This window comes from Maylandia zebra, linkage group LG23, assembly GCF_041146795.1.
Source record: "Maylandia zebra isolate NMK-2024a linkage group LG23, Mzebra_GT3a, whole genome shotgun sequence".
In the NCBI taxonomy this organism is placed as follows: Eukaryota; Metazoa; Chordata; class Actinopteri; order Cichliformes; family Cichlidae; genus Maylandia; species Maylandia zebra.
In genome coordinates this window covers 4,605,407-4,628,389 of record NC_135188.1, presented here as the reverse complement: position 1 = coordinate 4,628,389, position 22,983 = coordinate 4,605,407, and the positions used below count along the sequence as shown (strand labels likewise).

General features: G+C 40.6%; 1 protein-coding gene across 1 annotated transcript in view; it reads left to right on the top strand.

Annotated features, from left to right (window-relative positions):
* Positions 1–9,239: 9,239 nt before the first annotated feature.
* The window catches only part of si:ch1073-396h14.1 (disintegrin and metalloproteinase domain-containing protein 10), a 38,826-nt gene continuing 25,082 nt past the window's right edge, over positions 9,240–22,983 (top strand). Inside the window, exons 1-4 of the mRNA XM_014410052.3 lie at positions 9,240–9,470; positions 11,595–11,742; positions 17,905–18,023; positions 18,629–18,784. Of these exons, the coding sequence (XP_014265538.2) occupies positions 9,410–9,470; positions 11,595–11,742; positions 17,905–18,023; positions 18,629–18,784 (484 nt within the window). The 5' untranslated portion in view covers positions 9,240–9,409. The remainder of the gene's footprint in view (positions 9,471–11,594; positions 11,743–17,904; positions 18,024–18,628; positions 18,785–22,983) is intronic.

The following is a 22,983-nucleotide window of genomic DNA, read 5'->3' as shown; positions in this document are numbered from 1 at the left end:
TAAGGACAATATATTTGACTCATTCTGTGCTGTGTGAATGACTGACAGACTAACTGAAAAGGGGATGACAAGAGTAGTGTTCATTATCACCACACCACACATCTTCCCTCTTCTTAATCCCTCTCATTTATTTCCTGTCTCCTCCCACACTCCAATCCAATTCTTTCCTGCTTCCTTCTCTCTCCTGCTGTCTTTACTTGGTTCCTCTCTCATTTCCCAGCTTTTAACCGTGTTTTCACCTTCTGTTAAGTAGGAAGGTCAGCATGAGTCCTACACAGACACACATGAACACTGTCACATACACACACATCTGGCTGTAGCTGGATCTCACCACTTTGCTGGGAGTGCAAAAATGGAAGGAGGAGTGCTTTAAACAGGCAGGGCCGAGAGAGGATGAGGATGGGCTGGGCCTCCAGCTCCAGAGTTAGAGAGAGGAAACCCCTCCCACAGGAAACCAGCGCTCCACTCCACATGGCCTTTTAAGGTAAAAAACTTCCCAAAACTCTTCTCGCTTGGGAAAAGGGCTAAGATATAGTCATATTTAAAGCTACAGAGAGAGAGAGAGCTGCTAAAGGCAGGGAAGAAGACCCAATGAAAAGCAAGCAGAGGAAAATTCATGTGCTTGGAATTTATTGTGTTATTTTTTAAGTAGCACACCTCATTTGTCAAGAGCCGAGTCAGTTTCCTCAAGTGTTGCTAGTTTAAAGTCATATTTTCATAACATTTCACTATCAGGGCTTTTATGACTGAAAGCCTTCATTAGCTCTGGTTGTGATTGTATCTTTATGACCGAGTCTTTGACCTGCTGCATAGTCAACATTCATGTCAATTATCTCGTGTCTGAGTCATATCACGAGGGGAGGGGTGTGGGAAACAGACCCCATGCATTTCTTACACATGGGAAAACTATCTGCAATTTAAAGGAGATACAAACAAAAGATGCGTCCGCAAAGTGAGCCATTATGAGAAATTGGTATTGTCGAGAGACTTGCAAAGAATTCCTAATGTTTCTGTCGGATGTCCTCTTTGTGAGCAGTTACTGGATAACAGCCAGAGAGAAGTTTACTGTCAGCGTGGATGTTTCAAAGTCTTGCACACAAACAACTATTTGGCATTTTGGCCAAAATGCAGTTGTTTTTTTTTTTAATTTCTTTAGCAATGTAAAAGAATAAGGGAGAGCTTTAATATATGATATTTGGAATTTTGTGTGTATCAACATTTTACCTGTTTAACAGACTCACTGTAAGGAACCAACTTCCTTTGGGAGGAAAAAGCAAATTCACATAATTTAGAGTAGAATGAACTTTATTGTAGTTAAACAAGCGCAACAAAATTTAGACTGGCATCCCTCCTATAGCCGTGATGGAGGCCGTACCTCAGGGAAAAAGACATTGCCCAGTCTGTTTGTGTGTACCATTTGCCTAATGGCAAAACAAATGCATGTATAATACTTTGCTTAAGCTTAAGGTTAGAGGCTAATGTTATGTGGTGAGTCTCTAACGGTCTCTGAGTACTTCTGTGTCTTACAGACGGTCTCTTGGATGCACTGCCCTTGCATTTAAACCCCATGGTTTCATTTACTACTTTCACCAGCACACCTTATTGTATGTGTGTGTGCATTTCTATGCACGGCCCTATTTTTGATGGGCGCTGCCTTGTCTTGCCCTATGTTATCTGACTGTTTAACATTGCTCACAGCAAATGTGCAAATAAAGATCGTTGTCTCGAATGCCTGTCTTGCACCAGTTATTCACAGTTTTATCGCCTCATCGCGCTCATTTATCAGAAGACGGGCTGACAGGGAAGTTATATTACCTCCCTGTCAGAGGTGAGATGACACACATTTTGTCATGAATGGCTAACAGTGTGAATGAATGCAGCATGGATCATAAATTCATCTAATTTCACACTTACATTATAATCTCTTATAGTCCTGACTAAATGATCTAATATGATCTCCACCTGCAGGAGCTGCCAGCTTTGCCTGTCTGCAGTTTGGTGCTGGATGGCTGAAAATAGCTCCTGCTGCTGGAAATGAGGTTGATGAGAGCGGTGAGAGTGAACCAAAACAGTAAAAATGTAGGTTGTAAAACCAAGCCCAAAACGATGGCCCATAAACCTCCACAGAGCTGAGGGTATAAAATGAATCTCTGTGGGTTCATTCCAGCAAGAGATCTACACATTAGACATAAGAACCATTGTTCATATAAAAACACTGATTAGAACATCTTTAAGAGTAAATTATTTGCCTCATATACCACAAAATCGCACACATATAACAAACTTCTGAGGCTTTTCCTTCATTATTGTATGTTTAAGCAGCATTTGTACAGACTTTATCCTTCTTAAAGGTATTCTAGGACAAAGTTTTCACCATATAAACAAAGGCGTGTTGCAGAGGTTATCAAGGCTCTCCAGTTAAGAAGCCATACCGGAAAATGCATGACGTTAGCCTGATAGGCTGCAGATAGCTGCCAGCATATCCCAGTTAATTAAAACCTGAAGTGCTGCCACTGCCAGCTCGGTCACAGGAGGTCAAAGGTCACCGTATGAGTGATCGTTAGTCTTCCTGGATTAGAAATGAAACAAGGAGGTGTGGCGAATGCATGAAGACTGTGAGAAAATCACGACTGTAAACACTGCAGCCAAATCTAACAGATGTTACACATTTACTTTTTGAGTCAAGCTCTCTATTTAGACTGTAGCTTTTAGTGTAACTCCTCACTGGATGAACTTCATACTCTGCAGTTCGTCCAGAACGCTGCTGCCAAAGCCTCTTTTCTCACCCGTCTCCTGTGAAGCCTCCACTGGCTCCTCACATAAAGTCGAAATCCCATTGTGGAGGAACTCCTGAAGCTCGTAGACCATTTCCAGCCTTCCTCATCTGCACGGTTTGGGCTCAGTTTGTGACGGTGGGCTCTTCCTGTCCTTCAGCAACCTGGAGTTCACCTCCCCACAGCCTGACCTGAAATGTTCTCCCTCCTGATTTCGCAATGTGGAACTTCTTTGGTAAACTTTTGCTCCTCTCTCTGTCAGCATCTTTGTTTTTCAGTCAAATCATTCCAGTATTGTTCTCAACACTGATTATCTCTCTCTGCCTCATTAAGCTACATTAGCTTTTGTACCTCTGTTTGACAAAGTTGTAAAACAAAGCAATAAGCATCATGATGTAAACCAGAGACCGTGTGTGCGCGTGTCTTTTTGCCTTACCCACATATATTTGAACACATGGCTTCATTTAAAGACTAATGGCTGGGGTCATTTGTCATCAGCAGTACAAACAAAAGAGGTCTCACGCACACTAATGCACACATATTAGTTTATGAGATGTGTATTTTCCCCTGCAGCTTTTCAAAATCAGCTCATTTTATGATGTTTCAGTGTAGCCACACTCCATTTCTTTCAGTGCTGCCACAGAGAAGTACGACAAAATTTATGCTTATATTTTTGCTGAGTCGCACCCATTCTCCCTCTGTCCCTTGTTGGGAATATTGCTGTTTTCCATTTGTGGAGGTGTCCCCTCCTTTTCCCACTGCCTCCTCACCAAGCGTAATCACATTTTTTTGAAGGTTTGTCAACAGCTCCCTCTTCTGGGCTTGAAGAATATGACGTAACGTGTGCTGATTACTCTCATTTCTTTGTCGCAAGTGAGACCAATAGGAAAAACACTCACTGGCCACCTCGTTAAGTACATCTGTTCGACTAATTGTTAACACAAACATCTGATCAGTCAGTCAAACAGCAGCAGCTCTTTTAGGCGTGTAGACATGGTCAAGATGAGTTAATGAACTCAAGCTGAGCATCAGAATGGGGAAGAAAGGTGATTTAAGTGACTTTGAACGTGGCATGGTTGCTGGTGTCAGACAGGGTTTTCCAGAGATTTTCCCACATCAACTAACTGTTTACAGAGAATGGTGCGAAAAACAGAGAACATCCAGTTCTCTGGGTTAAAAAAATGCCTCACATCAAGGATGTAGCGCCAGCAATTCTGCTGCAGACGTGTGATGCTATCGTGTGATTATGAACCGAAATCTCTAAGAAATGTTTCCAATACCTTGTTGACTCAATGCCTCAAAGAATTAAGACAGGCCTGTAGAGAAAAAGGCTACTACTTCAGGGTTGTCAGGAGGCAGGCAACCCCTGACACGTAAATCCCCACCTGCAGCCATTTAAAGTCAACATGCATGTCTTTGAGGCATGTAAGGTTATACGACACGCATCGACTCAGTGAGAACATGGAAATTCCAAAATCCAAAAGCCCGAGAGCCAGGGTACATCTTGGACAGGTCGCCAGTCTGTCACAGAGCTAACACAGAGAGACCGACAACCATTCACCCCTATGGGTAACTTAGAATTAACCCCACTACAGGCAGCACATTGGAGTGGTGTTTAGCACTGGTGCCTCACAGCAAGAAGATTCTGCGATCAAATATGCAGGCTGGCCAGGATCTTTCTGTGTGGGGTTTGCATGTTGTCCCCTTGTTTGCGTGGGTTCTTGCTCAGTACTCTAGCTTCCTCCCACAGTCCAAAGACGTGCATTTAGTAAGGCTGCACAAAACTATCATGTAACGTAATTCTTTTAACTGTAAAATCCTGGCTGGGCTTGCTTTCACTCATTTCAAACTGCAACATTTCAACATGATGCTGACTGTACTTCCCAAATATGTCAAGGTTATTGAATGTGTTTTGGCATCAGAGCTATTAGAGCCATATCAAACAAAGTTTATCAAAATGTTAGTTTAACGGGCAGAGACTGCTCCAATCTCTGCTGTCGGAAGACCTCGTCTGCCCGTTTGTATTTTGGGTAACAGTTCGTGACATGACCTGACATGACAAGGCCTTCAAAATCTATTAACGATTCTTAGTTTTATGAAATATTGAGAGATTTGAATGAACAGCATTTGAAATGTGTTTTGCCACAGTGCACAGCGCCACACCTGTCTCCAAAAAAAAAAAAAAAAAACCCTCACAAAACTACAAACATATCCTAATGTTACTTTTTTAGTCATATGAAAAAAGAGATTAAAGGTTTATAAAGATTTCAACAAAAGAAAAAGGGGAATCACACCTACAGCCTTACAAGGAATATGAACAAAAACTGCATATGACGTGTTTACTGTAGGGGGAGGCATTGCATTGCAAGTGGACAGCCATGTGTAGTGTTTTTCTCTTTCTGGATGTACAATGTGAGTCCACACTGAAATACAACTACAGTGCGCTCTTCAAGAACTCCATTATTTTATACTGATTGTGATCAGTGTAAAAGAAGCCACTGCAAACAAACACGATCCTGCAGATAAACTTCTAAATGTTTTGCCAGCGGCGATATCAGATGTTACACAGACAGCGTAGGATGCCAACTCATCTATCTGTTTAGCTCAAATTGTGGACACAATGCTGTCATTATGGAGTCTAACACAGACTGGATATTGTGCGCTGCATGTTATAAAGAAAGGGAAAGCCGTGGCCCTTTGTGAACTGGGTCATGTCGGTAAAGAGGTTCACACTTGTCTCTGTCAGCAGAATGATGTGATTTGATAATTCCCATAACCTATGAACCCCCCTGAGAACCAAAGAAACCGTGATCCTTTGTCTCAAACTAACTATGTAGACATTTGTAGGGTCACACTGGATGTCAGGAATAGTGTTGGTTTGAATTAGCCTTGAAGGCCACCAGAAACTCCCATGAAAAACACTTCAGCGAGTTAGAGACGAAAAACCTCATGAGACCACCTCCTGCAACTCGAAAAAGGAGAAACCGACAGGATCGGTTACAGTAGCGTGGCCTTAAAAAAAGAAGAAGAAACTTTAGGATACTTGTGACATATGCAACAAGTGATGAGATCCATGCGAGCAGGAAACCTTTGGAAAGGATTGATTTGAAACCTGAATTCTTTTGTTTCAAGAATGTGGCATTGTAGTGCTTTAAAATGTTCCAAATAAAGCAAACTTTGGGCTATAAAATGTTAAGTCATGGTTACATTTCATAAGAAAAACGCTGAGATAGTGTGTGAGTTAACCCTCTGTCTAAAGCCAACATCCTTGAGTAACCTCTACACTTCATAAAGGTAATGATAGGAAGCATAAAGGTTATGGGGCCTCTCCGAGAGCTGTAAAAGTTGCTTGTTTTCAACAGACAACTTCTGATTTTGTATTTTTATTCACTATATTTGATGTCATTTAAGCCGTTTCCATTTTAAAATAATAAAAAGCTCACTCTGACAACCCAAAGGACACATGAACACACCACGCATGTGTTTAGTTGCACTTTGTTTTATTGATAATACAACCACAAGCAGACTTCTTGATGATATGTGTGTGTGGCCAAAGTTGTGTGAGCCTGGTGGGTGTGTCTTCGAATCCGGGTGATTCCTTTTCAGCCAATCACTGGAACCCTGGAGACCTTTCGGGAAGCCTGCCGGTGAATGATTAAGGGATGGGGGAGGGGAAGCTCTAAACCAGGCTGTAAAAACAGACCTGTTAGAGTAAACTGATAGTAATATGTTCATCTGTAGTAGCTTATCCGGCCAAGAACCCGTCTGCAGGCCAAGTTTGAAATCTGTGGCTGGATGTGACCCAGCTGAAACATCCATCCAGTATTAGTAAATTTCAATATTAGCTGTATTAAGTGAGGACGTTATCCCACTGTCTCTTAGAAAGGCAGATCTTATGTGTCCACGTGTGCACAGACATACTATAAAACTTCAAAAATAAAGCGGTCTGATGCATAAGACTTAACTGGACAAATTTCTACTACTACACCATGAGAACACAACATAAGGACAACTTTGCATGATCGCAAAACCGGGCCGACTGATTTAGTCCTTCATAAACAATAAATATTAAAACAGGAAGGATGAGTGCAAATTAGGTTTACAGGAACAAAAAGGAATCAAAGTTAAACATGCAATAAAATCTGCTGTGGATTCATAAAAAAATAAAAAAATAACAAACATGGCTGCTAAACTCTAACAATATGGAAACCATTTTAATCCGGTCTGATTCACTTGGCTCCAGTTCCCACTGAGAGCTCCAGGATGTCGATAACTAGAAATCCTTCTCCGGGACAATGTGAGGAAGTCCCGTAAGACGTTTTTATCAATGCAAATATCATCAACACAATGTGATATGTCAATAAAACCTCTCAGATCATTTGTACCTGTTATTTACTTAAGACTGAAACTGTTTAAATATAGAAAATAAATAAAATAAAGTTGCTTCCAACCTGCGTTCATTTTATGTTGTCAAGAAAGCAAATTAGGACATCTGCTGACATACATTTGACAAAAAACAAACAACAAAACAAAACAAAAGCTCTAAATGTAAAAATAGATCAAACTTATATTACATCCTCTTAAAATTCTAAGATTTTACTTATCACGGCAAAATATCAAACATCTGGTGCTCAGCAGGTCTTAAAATCAGGTAAATATGAGCTGAGATGAACAACAAAACGTGTCGGGGAGATGGCCTCACATTTGTCAGGTGTCCAGATCCCAAAGCTGCAAAACAAGCTCAAATGATCACCCTTCCTCCCCCGTGGTTGACAGGTGGTATGAGACGCTTGTGTTGATATGCCGTGTTTTGGTTTTCTCCAACATGGAGTTGTGTGTCTGCGTTAAGGCCAAACCATTTTGGCCCCATCTGCACAAAGGACATTGTTCCAGCAGTCTTGTGGTTTGCACAGTTGCAACTTAAACCTTAACTGTGCTGCGTGAATAATCCTTCTCACCGTATAATGTCGACTTCAAATTCTTTAGAAACTGCAAACCTCTGCTTTTATTGAGATGCTCAGATTTGCTGTTGTTCAGTTAATGAAGTGCTTTTGACCCGACTCCCATTTTCCCTTTTAATTCCTATGGAAGTAGCAAGGGTGCACTTATTGTTTTTCCACACAGCTTCGTCATTTTGGCTTTGTTATGGTTAAATAGATAATGCCACAAGTAAAATGTAAAAACTATTTACCGGTTTTTAGCACCTGCTAAGGACTAGGTGATTGTTATTAGTTTCTGATATGAAACAAAAAAAAATTAAGCCATTTAAACAGTTTTTACCATGACTGTATAAATGCACAACTCTAAGCCATAAATATCCACACATTAATTTAGTAGCACTTCCCACATCCAATCTACGCTGATTATGACTGCTTTCTTTACCATTACATAATCCCTGATTCCCGAGATCTCTAATTATGTGGCAAACTGTTGTAAACATGTTGCTTTTCTTGTTGCAGAAGTGACACAGGTGGCTTTTATTTTAAGCAGTAAAACCTTTGTTTTATTTGCATCACTTCCAGGTCGACTGATGTCCTGGTTCTGCTATTGTTCTAAAATCTTAAACTGTCACCTCTTTGCTCAGGATGAGGACACAAAATACCCTTCACACAGTGTTAGTCATGCATATGATTACTTCCTTCTCGTATTTATTATGAGAAGGAACCATTTCAGCACTTTCTTTTCTACACAAGGGTCAATAATTAGACCTGTGGGAGACATCTTCCTTTTTCAGAATCATTTCTGAATCACTGCAACACTAAAAACTGCAACATGATCAAGCAACTTATTTACAGCTTGTATGCTTTCTTTTACCAAACAACTACTGTGTTATTCTGTTGACTTTTAATCAGAAAATGTGCCTCTTTGAATTTGATTCCTTTATTTATATATCTATCCAAACCTAGTCTCTATATGTGGAAGAAGTAATTGGCCCCTAAATATAAGAACTGGTCGTGCAGCCCTTGGCAGCTATTACTTTTACAGGGCAAGTTTAGTGAGGTTTTTTTTTTCCATTAACAAATGAAATCATCATTTAAAAAATGCATTTTGTATTTAATCTGGTTATTTTGGCTACTAAAAAAATAGTTTGATGATCAATAACCTAAAAAAGGAAGAAATCTGAGGGCGAAGGGGCGAATACTTTTTTCACAGCAGTTCTATGACTTTTGATTCTGTCACATTTAATCTTGCCCACCAGGAGCTCTCTAACTCTGGGGAAATTTCATCTTGAGGACCTTTAGTTCCTTTAAATTCAACTTTTATCCTTTTTTATTAGTAGTAATTGATCTCCCCCCAGAATATGCTGGTTGTGAGGGCTGATTTTTTGGACATACCAGAAAAAAAAAGTGAGAATCTCTGCGCTATGCTAACTATTTGAGAAACATATCTCACAACTTCATTTGAAAAACTTCCTGCAACTGCGCAGGTATCTGTTAGCAAACAAGTCTGAATGTGCCTCTCCAGTGTGTCAGTGTTCATATCTTCCTGTGTCATGGCTTGAATTTTATAAGTAGTCACATTCCAGTGTGGGAAACCACAGGTACGAGATAAGCCGAAGAGAAAGGTAAGGAGAAATGAGATGAGAAAGACAGAGAGAGGTGAGGAAAGGAGAAGAGCGCCCCAATAAGGAGACGATGGGGGTCCAACACTGCTGTTTGCTGCTTTTGCTTGTGGGCTGCCATGAATGGATTACAGGTAGATTCTAAATACTGTCTGAATAAGAGGTCTTAGGACTGCACCTAAAATAAGCAGGGCTGTTTGTAGTCACATGTGCGTATGTGAGCGTCAGTCTGCCTGAGTGTCTGTGTGTGTATGAAATGGCTGTGTTTTGGTGGACTGGTCTGTCCTGGGCGAGACATGTCTCAACCTGTCCCCTCAGGAATGCTGTACAGAAGTGTGCTCTTGCAAAGTGTTATCAGCAGTGGAGAAAAATGTTTTGCTCACTTAGTCTTGCTTATTGGAGTGCATTATAGTGTATTTATGCGGGAGTCACTCATGATGGGCAACTAAAAATGGCTGCAAGCTACAGGGAATTATAATTTTCTTCCCTCAAGGGTTTCTGCAGTTAGCCAGAAAACACTCAGTAGATGGCAGATTAGTTTTAGGCAGACAGACAGTTAAAATTGTTGTGATTGTGCCAAGAGGATATTGTCTGGAAAGATTATTTAGGATAAATTTGGGTTTATTGCTGGATTTATTTTTTCCCCTTGGAGCATGAATGTGCTTAGCAAAGTTTGTGTCATTATAATCTTGATCGGAAGTCATGTTGAAGTCCAACAAGTTATGTATATTCAAAATGTTTAATATTTCTTTGCTTTAACAATGAAACTAATTAAAAAATCTTCCAAAAAGAATAAAGATATTTTTGAGAATTTAGAAGCAGCTACTTTTGATGCTCTCATTCAAGAGGGGGAGCCCCACATATCTGATTTAGCAAATTTTTACACCAGATGCTTCCTGGCACATCCTCCAAGGAATATGTATCTATTTGTCATTGAACTGTGGATGTTTTTCTTGCTATGCCCATGTGTAAACCACTGCACTATAAAGCTACTAATAGAATGAATAGCAGACTTGGATTCATGTCTAATTTTAAAGTAACTTTTTACAAACCATTGCTTACTGAGAGAGTGAATGTTGACACTTAGTAACAATCACATTTCTGGTTTAGGTTTACATTAATAAAGCACAGCAACATTTATTTCAAAACCTTAGCATCTTAGAATGGCCCTAGATAACAAGGCTCAACTCCAAAACAACTCCCCTGCTGTTTAACCTCCAACAGCTGCAAACACAACTTGCTGGAAAACAAAACAGAGTAAAGATTGTGTTTAAAAAACCGAATATGTTTCCTGTAATAAACAAGGATTTTTTAAGATTAGGAATGTGTCATCTGCATCAGGATTGACTTTGTGGTGTAGTGTGCCAAGTACAAATCACTCTGTAAAGGCTGCTTACAGTCATGACCAAGCTTTGGCAGTGGTGCAAATTCGGGACCTTCAGATTTTGTTCATCTGATCTTTTTGAACATGTTTCTATTATATTTCGAACCACAATGTGATATCAGCTTCTGGACTGTTATCTTTATTTATGGCATACTATTCCTGCCTTATCAGTGCTTGAAGCTGGTCAAGTGTTTCCGTTTGATCCCCTGCTTTATAAGGACCGACCAAAGGTTCTCAGTCGGATAAGGTTTAGTGAGCTTCTCAGTTGGCTAGCATGGTGGCGTTGTGCTTATAGCATTGGTGCCTTACAACAAGAAGGTTTGGGGTTCAAATACACGATCTGGGTAAGACTTTTCTGTGTGGATTCTCTCTTACTCTGGCTTTTTCCCACAGTCCAAATACATGCGGTTTAATTAGTTATCCTAAATTGCCTGTAGGTGCGAATGGTTGTCTGTCTCTGTGTTGGCCTTGCAACAGACTTGAGACCCCACTATGACCACTAATTAGATAAGTTGAAACGGGTGACTGGAACTTCTCAGCAATAGGAACATAATGTTAATTTGATTTATTGTAAGCCTTTAGTTATCACTTTTGCTTTGTGAAATGGTGCTCTATCATTTTGAAAACGGTACAGATTATCACCAAACTGTTCCTGCATCAAGCAGATGCCCACAAACTGTAATCAACTACAAATGCGGATAAGGCAGGAATAGATCACTATCAATCAGGATTTGGCTCAGATGCTGATATCCAGCATGCCATCGAGAATTGTAGTCACAAGCTGTTAAAATCAGAGTTACCTGAAAATTAGAAACAAAAATACTTTCGAAATGTTGCTTTTCCTCAGTAATAGGAACATCTTCCTTTCCAACAGGTGCCGTGAGTAGCATCAGTCCTTACATAAAGTATTACGAGGGCTTGTCTTACGACAGGGAAGATCTTCACAGGAGGCACTTGAGAGCCAAGAGAGCCACACAATCTCAGGACTATACACTGCATTTGAATTTTACTGCTTTTCACAGGTAAATTCATATTTCCGTCTGGGCGACTGGTTGAAAATGTCTGTCTATATGCAACTCTTTGGTTAAACTATTAGGAAATACCTGGGGACTTCCGGTTGAGCTTTGATGGAGTAGGACGCGAGTCTGGGAGCTCCCGCCGATTTCGATTAAATTGTTATTTATTCGCGCGTTTTGGCCGTATTTTCAGTCCTGTTTTGGTTTGTGGATTGTCTTGTTGAGAAGTTTTACTCGGGCCGGCGTAAAATGGCAGCAAAAAATGTTAAAACCCGCAGTACTATTCAGACACAACTGAGGCCTAGTTTGCAAACCGCGACCACACCCTCGAGTGAGCCGTCGTCTCCTGCAAAGCCCCCCACATGTCAAGCTAATCCTGATATTGAGGCTCTCAAGGTCGAGTTGCTGGCTTCGCTGAGGAAAGATATCGCCGACATCTTTAAAAAGGAACTTCAGGATACTCTGGGTGATGCTTTGTCTACCATTAAGTTCGACCTGCAGGCGGTGAAGACGCAGCTGGCGATCGATAAAGCTGCAAATGACGCTACCATGTCTGAGCTAAAAGGTACGGTGAAGGAGATGGAGCACGCACTTACTGTCTGCTCTGATGATATAGCTGAGATGAAAAACACTATCAAGGGTCTCACAGCTCATGTAGCCAAGCTGGAAAGTAAGTGTGAAGATTTGGAGTCCAGATCGCGGCGCAACAATGTTAGGATAGTGGGAGTACCGGAGGGCCCTGACACGTGCACCACTGTCGCCGTAGCTTCCTTGCTAAAAGAAGCATTTGATCTGGGGAAGGAGCCGCTTTTGGATCGTTCGCACAGGACCCTCCAACCCGCACCTAAGCCTGGCGACCGTCCACGAGCCATTGTATGCAGGTTTCATTACCACACTGACTGTGTCGACATTTTACGACGTGCTAGAGAACGCCGACAGATTAAAGTTGGAGATCGGACCATCTCAGTCTTCCCCGACTACACCGCCAGGGTGGCACGGGCTCGTGCTGCATTCAACACGGTCAGGCAGCAACTCCGTGGCATTGACGGTGTTCGGTATGGCCTGCTTCATCCAGCGCGACTCCGCATCACATATAAGGGTGTCGAGAAGGACTTTGTTTCGGCAGAGGAGGCCAGTGATTATGTCAAAACTTTGATTTCTGGGTGAGCCTCGTTAGCTCCTCAGTTTGATACTGTAATGCTGCTAAGGGTTCACGCTCTCCTTAGGTTTAACGCCACCTGTGCATTGTTTTCTTAGGCCATTGTGCTGGTTATTGTACTGTTGGTGTGCTGGTTCCTTTTATTTTCATTGTTATTTATTGAAACTGGATCATATAATATACTCTTGAACTTCGGACCAGTCCGGCACAATCTTCTCCAAGCTTGCTGCATTGATTTGCATAGGACTGAGTTGTTTTTCGTTTCTGTTAAATTTTTATTTATTTATTTTTTTGTTTGGTTGTTTTTGTTTTAATTGTTTATCTATTTATGTATGTTGTTTTAGTTTTTTGTTTTTTTAAATTTTATGCACGTTCGGTGATTTGTTGGAAAGTTCTCCTTCTGAGGAAGTCATATTTTGTACTGTGAGATCTTTTTTTGGTTGGTTGGTTTCCTTTTTATTTTTTTCCTTTTTAAAAAAAAAAAACATGTTTACTGTTACGCGCACACTGTTATGCTGTAGAGAAGTTGGTGAGAGGTTATTTTTCCCTCTCTCGCTTTTATTTTTATTTAGACAACAATTAGTCCAGTCACTTCGGTGAATCATTTTTGCTACTTTGGGGGTACACTGCTGTCTCCTTTGTTCTGTTCTGTGGAGACTTGGGGGTGTATTTGTGTTCAGGGTTGGGTTGGGGGGGGGCTGTCCCATTTCGGCTCTTCATGGCCACTGGCATTTTGGTTTGGTCTTTTTCCTCTTCCTTTTTGTAAATGGTTAATGGAAATATAGACCCCAGCATTGCTGGGTCAGGTATGCCTCTTAGATTCATTAGTTGGAATATCAGAGGTATGGGTAACCCTGTTAAGAGATCTAAGGTTTTTACTCACTTGAAACGTCTAAATTCTGACATAGCATTTTTACAGGAGACTCATCTTCGCATTAAGGATCATTATAGGTTATATTGCCCTTGGGTAGGTCAGGTCTTTCACTCAAATTTTAATTCGAAGGCTAGAGGAGTGGCCATTCTCATTAATAAGAAAGTTCAATTCACTTTGACCAATGTTGTCGCTGATAGGAACGGTAGATACATCATTGTTGCTGGTACCCTAATGCAGAAAAAGGTTTTGTTGGTAAATGTATATGCCCCGAATTTTGATGATGCTGAATTCGCTAATAGATTGCTGAGTAACATCCCCTTTCTGAATACACATTTGCTTATCCTTGGTGGTGATCTGAATTGTGTTTTTGATCCAATTTTGGATCGATCTAGTCCTCGTAATTTGACTCAATCATCTATGTCTAAAACATTCTCAGATTTTATGAAACAGAATGATCTTGTTGATCCATGGAGATTTCGCAACCCTTCAATCAAAAAATTTTCATTCTTCTCTCAGGTCCACCAGTCTTATTCCAGGATTGATTATTTTTTCATCGACAGAACTCTTAATTCATGTGTTAATTCTTCCGACTATTCTGGTATTGTAATATCTGATCATTCTCCTCTGCTATTGGATGTTCATCTTTCTACCCATAAACGTAGCCCTCCACTTTGGAGATTTAACTCTCTCCTTCTGGCGGATAAAGAATTTTGTGAATTTATTTCAGGCTCTATTGAGGAGTTCTTGTCCTTCAATCAGGATGATTCTGTCTCATATTCTCTGCTATGGGAGACTCTTAAATGCTACCTGAGAGGTCAAGTTATTTCTTACTCTGTCCGTGCTAATAAAAAGATTAATGCCAGGCTTAAAGAACTTATAGCTGCAATTAGTAACCTTGATCAAAGTTATACACTGAACCCTTCTCCAGAATTACTGAAGCAGCGCCTTGATTTGCAAGCAGAATTTGATCTTATGTCAACCAAAGAGGCTGAGCACTTATTACTACGCAGTCGTGGCTCATATTACGAATATGGTGACAAGGCTAGTCGCTTGTTGGCACATCAGTTACGACGTCAGGCCTCCTCGCGTGTGATCCCCATTATTAAACACTCTGATGACAATATTACTACAGATCCCTTGGAAATTAATTCTACCTTTAAAACATTTTACTCTTTGTTGTACAGGTCCGAATTTCCCACGGATAAAGCTAAAATGAATGCATTTCTTCATAATCTTTCAAACCCTGTTATTGGTGCTAATGATGCGGGGCAATTGGACTCCCCATTATCTGTTGAAGAAGTATTAAAAGCTATTACAGCTATGCAGTCTAATAAAGCCCCGGGCCCGGATGGGTTTCCAATTGAATTCTATAAAACATTTATTGGTAAATTGGCACCATTGCTTTTGTCTGTGTTTAACGAATCCTTGGAAACCGGTTCATTACCACCTACTCTCACACAAGCAACCATAGCGCTCCTTCTCAAAAATGACAAGGACCCAACCTCCTGTGGTTCCTACAGGCCATTATCTCTGCTTAATGCCGATGCAAAGGTATTGGCTAAAGTAATTTCATCTCGCCTTGAGGATGTGCTTCCTCGAATTATATCTGAAGAGCAGAATGGCTTTATAAAGGGACGGCAATTGTTTTTTAATACCCGTACACTCTTTAATGTTATTTACTCAAAGCGTCTCTCTGAACTTCCTGAACTTGTGATTTCTTTAGATGCTGAAAAGGCGTTCGATAGGGTGGAGTGGGAGTACTTGTTTGCAGTTTTAGAGAAATTTGGTTTTGGTGATAAATTTATTTCCTGGATTCGGCTTCTTTATTCGTCCCCTAAAGCCAGTGTTCATACTAATGATGTTTACTCTGATTATTTTGCGCTGGGTCGTGGTTGTCGTCAAGGTTGCCCTTTGTCTCCCTTACTCTTTGCCATTGCCATCGAGCCTCTGTCTATTACATTGCGATCTTCTTCTGTATTCAGGGGAATCATCCGTAATGGACTTACACATAAAGTATCGTTGTATGCGGATGACTTGTTATTATATATGACTGACCCGGCATGCTCCATCCCTGCTGTTTTAAGTATTCTGGAGAACTTCAGTTCGTTTTCAGGTTATAAATTGAATTTGGGGAAAAGTGAGTGTTTTCCTGTTAATACGGCAGCACGTCAACTTCAACAGTCCGATCTACCCTTTCGTCTCAGCCCGTCTGGGTTTAAGTACTTAGGGATTAACGTGACTCGCTCTCTAGCTGGCCTTAAATCAGCAAATTTGTCTCCTCTTATATCTAGGGTCACATCTGATATTCAAAGATGGGGTAATCTCCCCCTTTCTTTAATCGGTAAGATTAACGTTGTTAAAATGAACATCTTACCAAAATTTTTATTTTTATTTCAGTCAATTCCCTTATTTTTGCCGAAACATTTTTTTGTTTCACTGGACAAGATTATTGGTTCTTTCATTTGGGGAGGGAAGCCACCTAGGGTCTCTAAAACTTTGCTGCAGCGATGCAGATTTAGTGGAGGACTTGCATTACCTAATTTTTTAGTCTATTACTGGGCCGCTCACATCCATAAACTTTGCTACTGGCTAAAATCTTCTGGTTCCTCGTGGTGTAAATTGGAGCTATCATCATGTAAGGGCTCTTCTTTACCGGCTTTGCTCTATTCCTCTTTACCCGTGAGACCCTCTCTGTACACTGATAATCAGGTGGTTCTTAACACACTCAAAATCTGGTTTCAGTTTAGACGTCACTTTAATTTTGTAATGCCGTCTTCCTCGGGTCCTCTAAGCGACAACCATTTGTTTCCCCCTTCACTTTTGGACTCGACATTTTCAGTGTGGTGTGACAAGGGTATAAAACAGTTCAAACATTTATATGTGGATGGTGTTTTCGATAGTTTTCCCAACTTGTCTTCTCGTTACAATCTCCCTGTTACCCATTTGTTTCGCTATTTTCAAATTCGAAATTTTGTTGCTAAGTGTTTCCCAAATTTCCCCTCTTTGCCTCCAGAACAGCAGTGGGAAACTACGTTATCATTTGTTCCTCATCACAGAGGAACCATTTCGAAACTCTATGATGCTATTCTGTCTTTTAGTAACCACTCTAATGTTAAGCTTAAGCGTACATGGGAAGAAGAACTGGGATTTCGAATACATGAGGAGTCTTGGGAACAGGCTATAGCGAGAGTACGATCTTCCACCTCCTGTGCTCGTCTTGGACTTATTCAATTTAAGGTCATACACAGGGTGCATTTCTCTAAGTCTAGACTTTCTGAATTGTATCCAGAAGTGGAAAATAAATGTGATAAATGCCATGGTTCTCCTTGTCACCTTAGCCACATGTTTTTTCTGTGCCCTGAGCTACAAGGTTTCTGGACAAGGTATTTTGCTATTATGTCAACTGTTCTTGGGGTAACTCTTCATCCTTGTCCTTTGATTGCTGTATTTGGGATTCCTGCTCGCTCACTTACACTTGATTCCACACAAAGGGATATTATAGCCTTCACATCCCTATTAGCGAGACGTCTAATATTGTTGCATTGGAAGTCTGTTAAGTGTCCTACTATTTCCCGGTGGCTTAAAGATGTCATGTTTTTTTTAAAACTTGAAAAAATTAAATATACGTTGAGAGGTTGCACAGCCAAATTTTTTCACAAGTGGCAACCCTTTATCTCTTATTTTGCTAGTCTAGAGGTATTGCCTGTTTAAATCTACTTTTGTTACTGTTATATTCCTCTAATATGTTTGATGGTTGTGTTGATCTGTGTGGGACTGGGGGGGGGGGGGGGCGTTGTGTTTTGTTTTTTTGTTTTTTTTTGTTTTTCTTTTCATATATATATATATATATATATGTGTTAATTAGGAAAATTAAGAAAGGTTGATTGTATTTCGGTAACTGCAAGTACTGTTTTCTTTTTTCAATAAAAATATTTTCAAAAAAAAAAAAAAAAAACTATTAGGAAATACCTGATTGTGCAAACTCTTTGTTGTTGCTCCTAAACCTGTAACACATGTCAGACATTAGTCACTCATTAGTCCATATATCTCAGGAGATTATAGATCTGCATACTTCCCACAACACTACAAAGCTTTGACCACATCTGTAAGCTGTTTGTGTTTTTCTTCCCTTCAGGACTTTCCACCTGCTTTTGAGGCAAAACAGTGCAGTATTTTCCAAAGACTTTACACTGGTCAGTGAAAATGATTCAACGTATGTTGATCTTTTCCACATCTACTCAGGAATACTAGAAGGTTGGTATCAGAGAGATATCCTGTCATCCTGTGGGACTCCAAACAATTTGTCTACATTTGCAAAAAAAGAAAAAGGAAAAATCTATTTAACCAATTTCACTACAATCAGAATTTAACCTCGGCTTGATCTGGAAAGTTCCACCTGAAGAAACATCTTTAGTAATAGCTCCACATTGATTAGGCCAAAATAAACCGTGCTGGGCACAAGGATAAAAGATCCTCTGCAGAATTTCAAAAGTTCTCATTCAAGTCTCAGGTTTCAAGGTTTATTTTCATATGCAATGGAAAGAAACAGATTTCCCTGTACAATGAAATTCTTTCTTTGCTGTCCACAGATGCCAAACAGAATAGATAAATAAAGTGAATTATAATTTAGAAACCATTATGAAGAACTACGCAATGTACAACAAAAGAAATACAACAGAATATGCAAAATATATAAAAAGATTTTAAAAAGTAATCTGAGCTGCAAAAGGCTGATTTCTCTCTTACCCCATACCTCACCTTGTGTGTGCAGTTGCTGCCTCCTGTATTCAGGTTTCTGTCAGTATCATATATAATCTCACCTCTCTCTAATCCCCGTCTCTCCTGCCCTGGTCATGCAGGTGAACCTGCCTCCGCCTGCCATGGCTCTGTGTTACAGGGACAGTTTGAGGGAACTATCCATACAGAAAATGGGACTTATCACATAGAGCCATCTGACAGATACACCAGCAGTCCAGCAGACCACCACTCGATAATCTACCGTGAGGACGACATGGGTAAGACTGCTTCGACTTCAATGAAAAGGTTGTCCTGCACTCAAACTTCTAGTGCCTCTGGAGTAAGGGTCCCAGTAATGCTCACTGTGCAGGATATTTGTGCATTTGCAATCCAAATGATACACCATGACCTGAATTTCCTGGTCTTTGGCATAAACATATCAATAGCTTGATTAATGGCCCTTTTGGCAGTTTTACAGCAACACGTCTTTCCCACTATTTTTCATCCTCAGTGCTCCTCGCTTGTGTAGTATCTGCAGCCTGTAGTTCTCAAACTAATGTTACTACAGGTCAGTGTAGTACCCGGGGACCTTATAATGTAACAGAAAAGCCCTTTAAGAGGGGGTGTAGGGGCCCTCACTGCCTGGGCACTGGCCAAAGAAAAGATAAACCAAAGATGGTGTGACTCTTGAAACAGGAGGGGTGGGTGAGGCTTGGGCCTAAATCAGGAGGAAGAGGAGTGAGAGAAGGAGGTAGGTTTCTAAAATAAGGAGAAGAAGAAAGAAAGGCAATATGTGGCGACTTCTTCAGGGTTTGAGGGCTTTGGAGACAATTTCTACAACAACAGATTAAGATGAATTTGGGTTTGGCTAAGGATCATATGATCTATCCAGATGGGGTACATCAGACAACCGTCAAAGAGTATATGAATCAATGTGGATGCCAAAGTGTGATTCCCTTGCTGAAGGTGCACATTTGCAATAGTATCTGAATTTTTCCAAGAAAGCTTTTTACTGGAAACATAATTCACATTGTGCAAGAAACCCCGTCTCCCCCCACCGTTTCTCCAGAAGTCTGCACAGACTCCGCGGCTGCCTTTCCTCTCTAATCCTCCTGCCGTTCCTTCAGCGTCTTTCAAAGCTGTATCCAAACTTTGCATGCGATAGCATCGCAGCTGTTAACATCCTGCTCTTTCATTCACAAGGCCAGCATATCTGCAGGAAGCTGTGAAAGATTTTGCAGATGATAAATAAACAATCAATGCTTCTAAACAAAGTGGTAAATTAGACCACGAGATGGGTGACATAATGCGTCTGCTCTTGTGTATATTTCCACTTCCCGTGGGTGTCGTGTGGAGGCAACAAGGGACGCATGAGGAACTTTCAGTCCCTGATGCCATAACATGTTTCAGATCTGGGGGACAGGTCAAGCCAGGAGCGGACATATTGCAGCAAATCATCATAGTGCAGTGTGGTAACATTAAGGAACATATGAACAATGTGCCAAGTCATTTTGTCTGCACTGTGGGAACCCTTCAGCTAGTCTTCCACCCATAGATGATGGTCAGTATTGTCCTGGTCATTTAAAAATTTGAATAAAAACTCAAATTATCAGTATCTGTTTTGGCTAATGCAATCATACCATTAAAGGTCATTAAACTACATGCAAAAAAGTTAAAATGCATAGACATATCTTAGGGACATACCCACGTACTAAACACTAAGTCCATCCATCCATCCATCTTCATCCGCTTATCCGAGGTCGGGTCGCGGGGGTAGCAGCCTAAGCAAAGAGGTCCAGACCTCCCTCTCCCCAGCCACCTCCTCCAGCTTGTCCGGGGGAATACCAAGGCGTTCCCAGGCCAGCCGAGAGATATAATCTCTCCAGCGTGTCCTGGGTCTGCCCCGGGGCCTCCTCCCGGTGGGACATGCCTGAACACTAAGTTATGCATGTAAATACTATCAAAAAGGCAATAAGAAACAAATTTGTTTAATTTCAGGGCTGCATAAATAAAGATAGAGGAAGCTGGTTGCCCCCTAGATGTGTAAAAAAAACAATTATGTTGCAAAAATGCAGTTTATAACTATCAGTGTAACAAATTAACAATACCAAAAAGGAAGGAAATTTTTTAGTTTTACATTTTTATATATCTTTTAAGTTTACCTAAACATATCATTGACTTTCCATTGTGATTATGAGAATTCACTTTTTTAACATTTCTATTTATTATGAATCTTTTTAGCCATCTAAGACATCTTAAGTACTTTGGAAGTAAATGGTAAATGGCCTGCATTTGTATAGCGCTTTACTCAGTCCCTAAGGACCCCAAAGCGCTTTACACTACATTCAGTCATTCACACACACATTCACACACTGGTGACGGCAAGCTACATTGTAGCCACAGCTGCCCTGGGGCGCACTGACAGAGGCGAGGCTGCCAGACACTGGCGCCACCGGGCCCTCTGACCACCACCAGTAGGCAAACACGGGGTTAGTATCTTGCCCAAGGATATTTGGCATGCAGCCAGGAGGCAGCCTGGGATCGAACTACCGACCTTCTGGTTAGTGACTGACCTGCTCTGCCACCTGAGCTACAGCCACCCCAGTACATACAGTGTTTCAGGGAATGTGTACTCATTGCCCCTGAGATCGTGCATAGGGAGTTACTTGCAGTTACTTCCTACTGCTAGGGAGTAGCCTAGGAATGATGGGTAATTATTAACCTCAAATTCCTTTTGGTTAAATGAAAAGTAATACATATCCACATTTATTAGAACTTTTAATGTTTAACTGCTGGGTCCGTAATTGCTCAAACTGAAAGTGCCTTTACAATCAGGAAGTAGTCGTTGCCCACAATATATATCCTCTTCAGAACATCTACTGAGGATTTATTTTACATTTTGTAATCTTACAATGACATAAATGGACCTTCAAACATCTACTTTTTTGTATTTACTGATCTATTACATGCAAGCTTGGAGAATTTGAGAAATAACTCTCACCCCGGCTGAACTCCTGATATTCCAGCAATACAAGAAAGTCATTAAACATTTGAGTCGGTGCTAAAGTCGCTTCAGTTGTTGCATGCAGGTGATGCTCTGGATGGAAAATGTAAGAGTTCTTAGCTCTTGAAAATGATAGTTGTCCTTTTTGGCATGTAGCACACAAAGGGAGGTATTTTGTCTGAGTTTTGTTCTCACTGCTTAAAATCCAGGTGAGGGTGCTTCCTAATCCGAGTTTCCAGGAGGCAAGTCTCACATTGGGTAAATCTGCACAACAGGACCCCACACAGACTTTGCATTTTGCTGTTTTAATACCATTTAATCTGTTCCAATGTGGCTAGACACTTCAGTCTTGATTAATTCAGAAAGGTTCAGTGCATTTGTGAAAATGGCTGAAGATGCATCAAAATGTTCTTACATTATTTCAAACAAATACTCAGCAAGTGTCATTCATAGTGGGAAGTACCTTTAGCTGTATTTAAGTTTCATAAATTGCATAAATAGAGAAGACGTGGGTTGATGAGAAATATCTGAAGTAGGATCGCCAAGCAACTTCCCAGTTAGTGTGCAAATGACATCATCGGGTAAACTGTGACTCCACTGAATAACTGTTAGATCAAAGATCTAATTTGGGCAACGACCATGTGTTCATGAGTAATGTTCACCCCCTGGAAACAGTTTATCTGATACTACTGTATCACAGATGATGCTTGTGACACTTATAATTTTGTTAAATTAATATTTTGACAACAATAAAAGCGAGTACAATAAGAGACAGAGGCTATGGGATAAAAGAAAGAGAGATCTAATGTCCAACATGGGCCCGGGAAGGACAAACGACCTGCCCACTGTGTACAGCTGGGATAGGCTCCAGCCCCCCAGAAAATAGAAGGGGGGTCCAACAAGCTCATCTGGCCCCTAAAACAGTAACTTTAGGCCAAAAACGGAGCTCTCCTATGCGCACATATTTTATTCATTTCCATCCTCAGTGCCTGTTCTGGACCTGCTCCCAAACAACCCAAATCTCTTCACCACAATGCAACAATTTATGCACAGGAAGAGCATCCATTAAAGATTTAACTGTTCTGTGATTGTGTGGCAGGATTGTAATTTTTGTTTTGTGTGTAAATAATGTAACTGTTACACTAAAAAGCTGGAATAAGACTTTGACTCTGGATTGGATTATCTACATTTTTCTTCACGGTAGAAGTGGCTTCCAGCATCTGTTGGAAATGAGGGTCTTGGCTGAAATGTGACACTGATGTTTTTTTTCATCTGGGAAAATCCTTTTCTGTTTGCCCTGACTGTACAAGAGGCCATTCCAATTAAATCCATTTAGTTGCTGTCTTTGGTTTCCAGTTGGAAAAAGGTGTTTATTTCTTAACAAATATTATAAAGAAGAAACTATTTGCTTGCAAGTTTGACTACACAAAGATTTGTCTTCTGCTGTGAGACTCTTCAACAGACTAAGGAAGA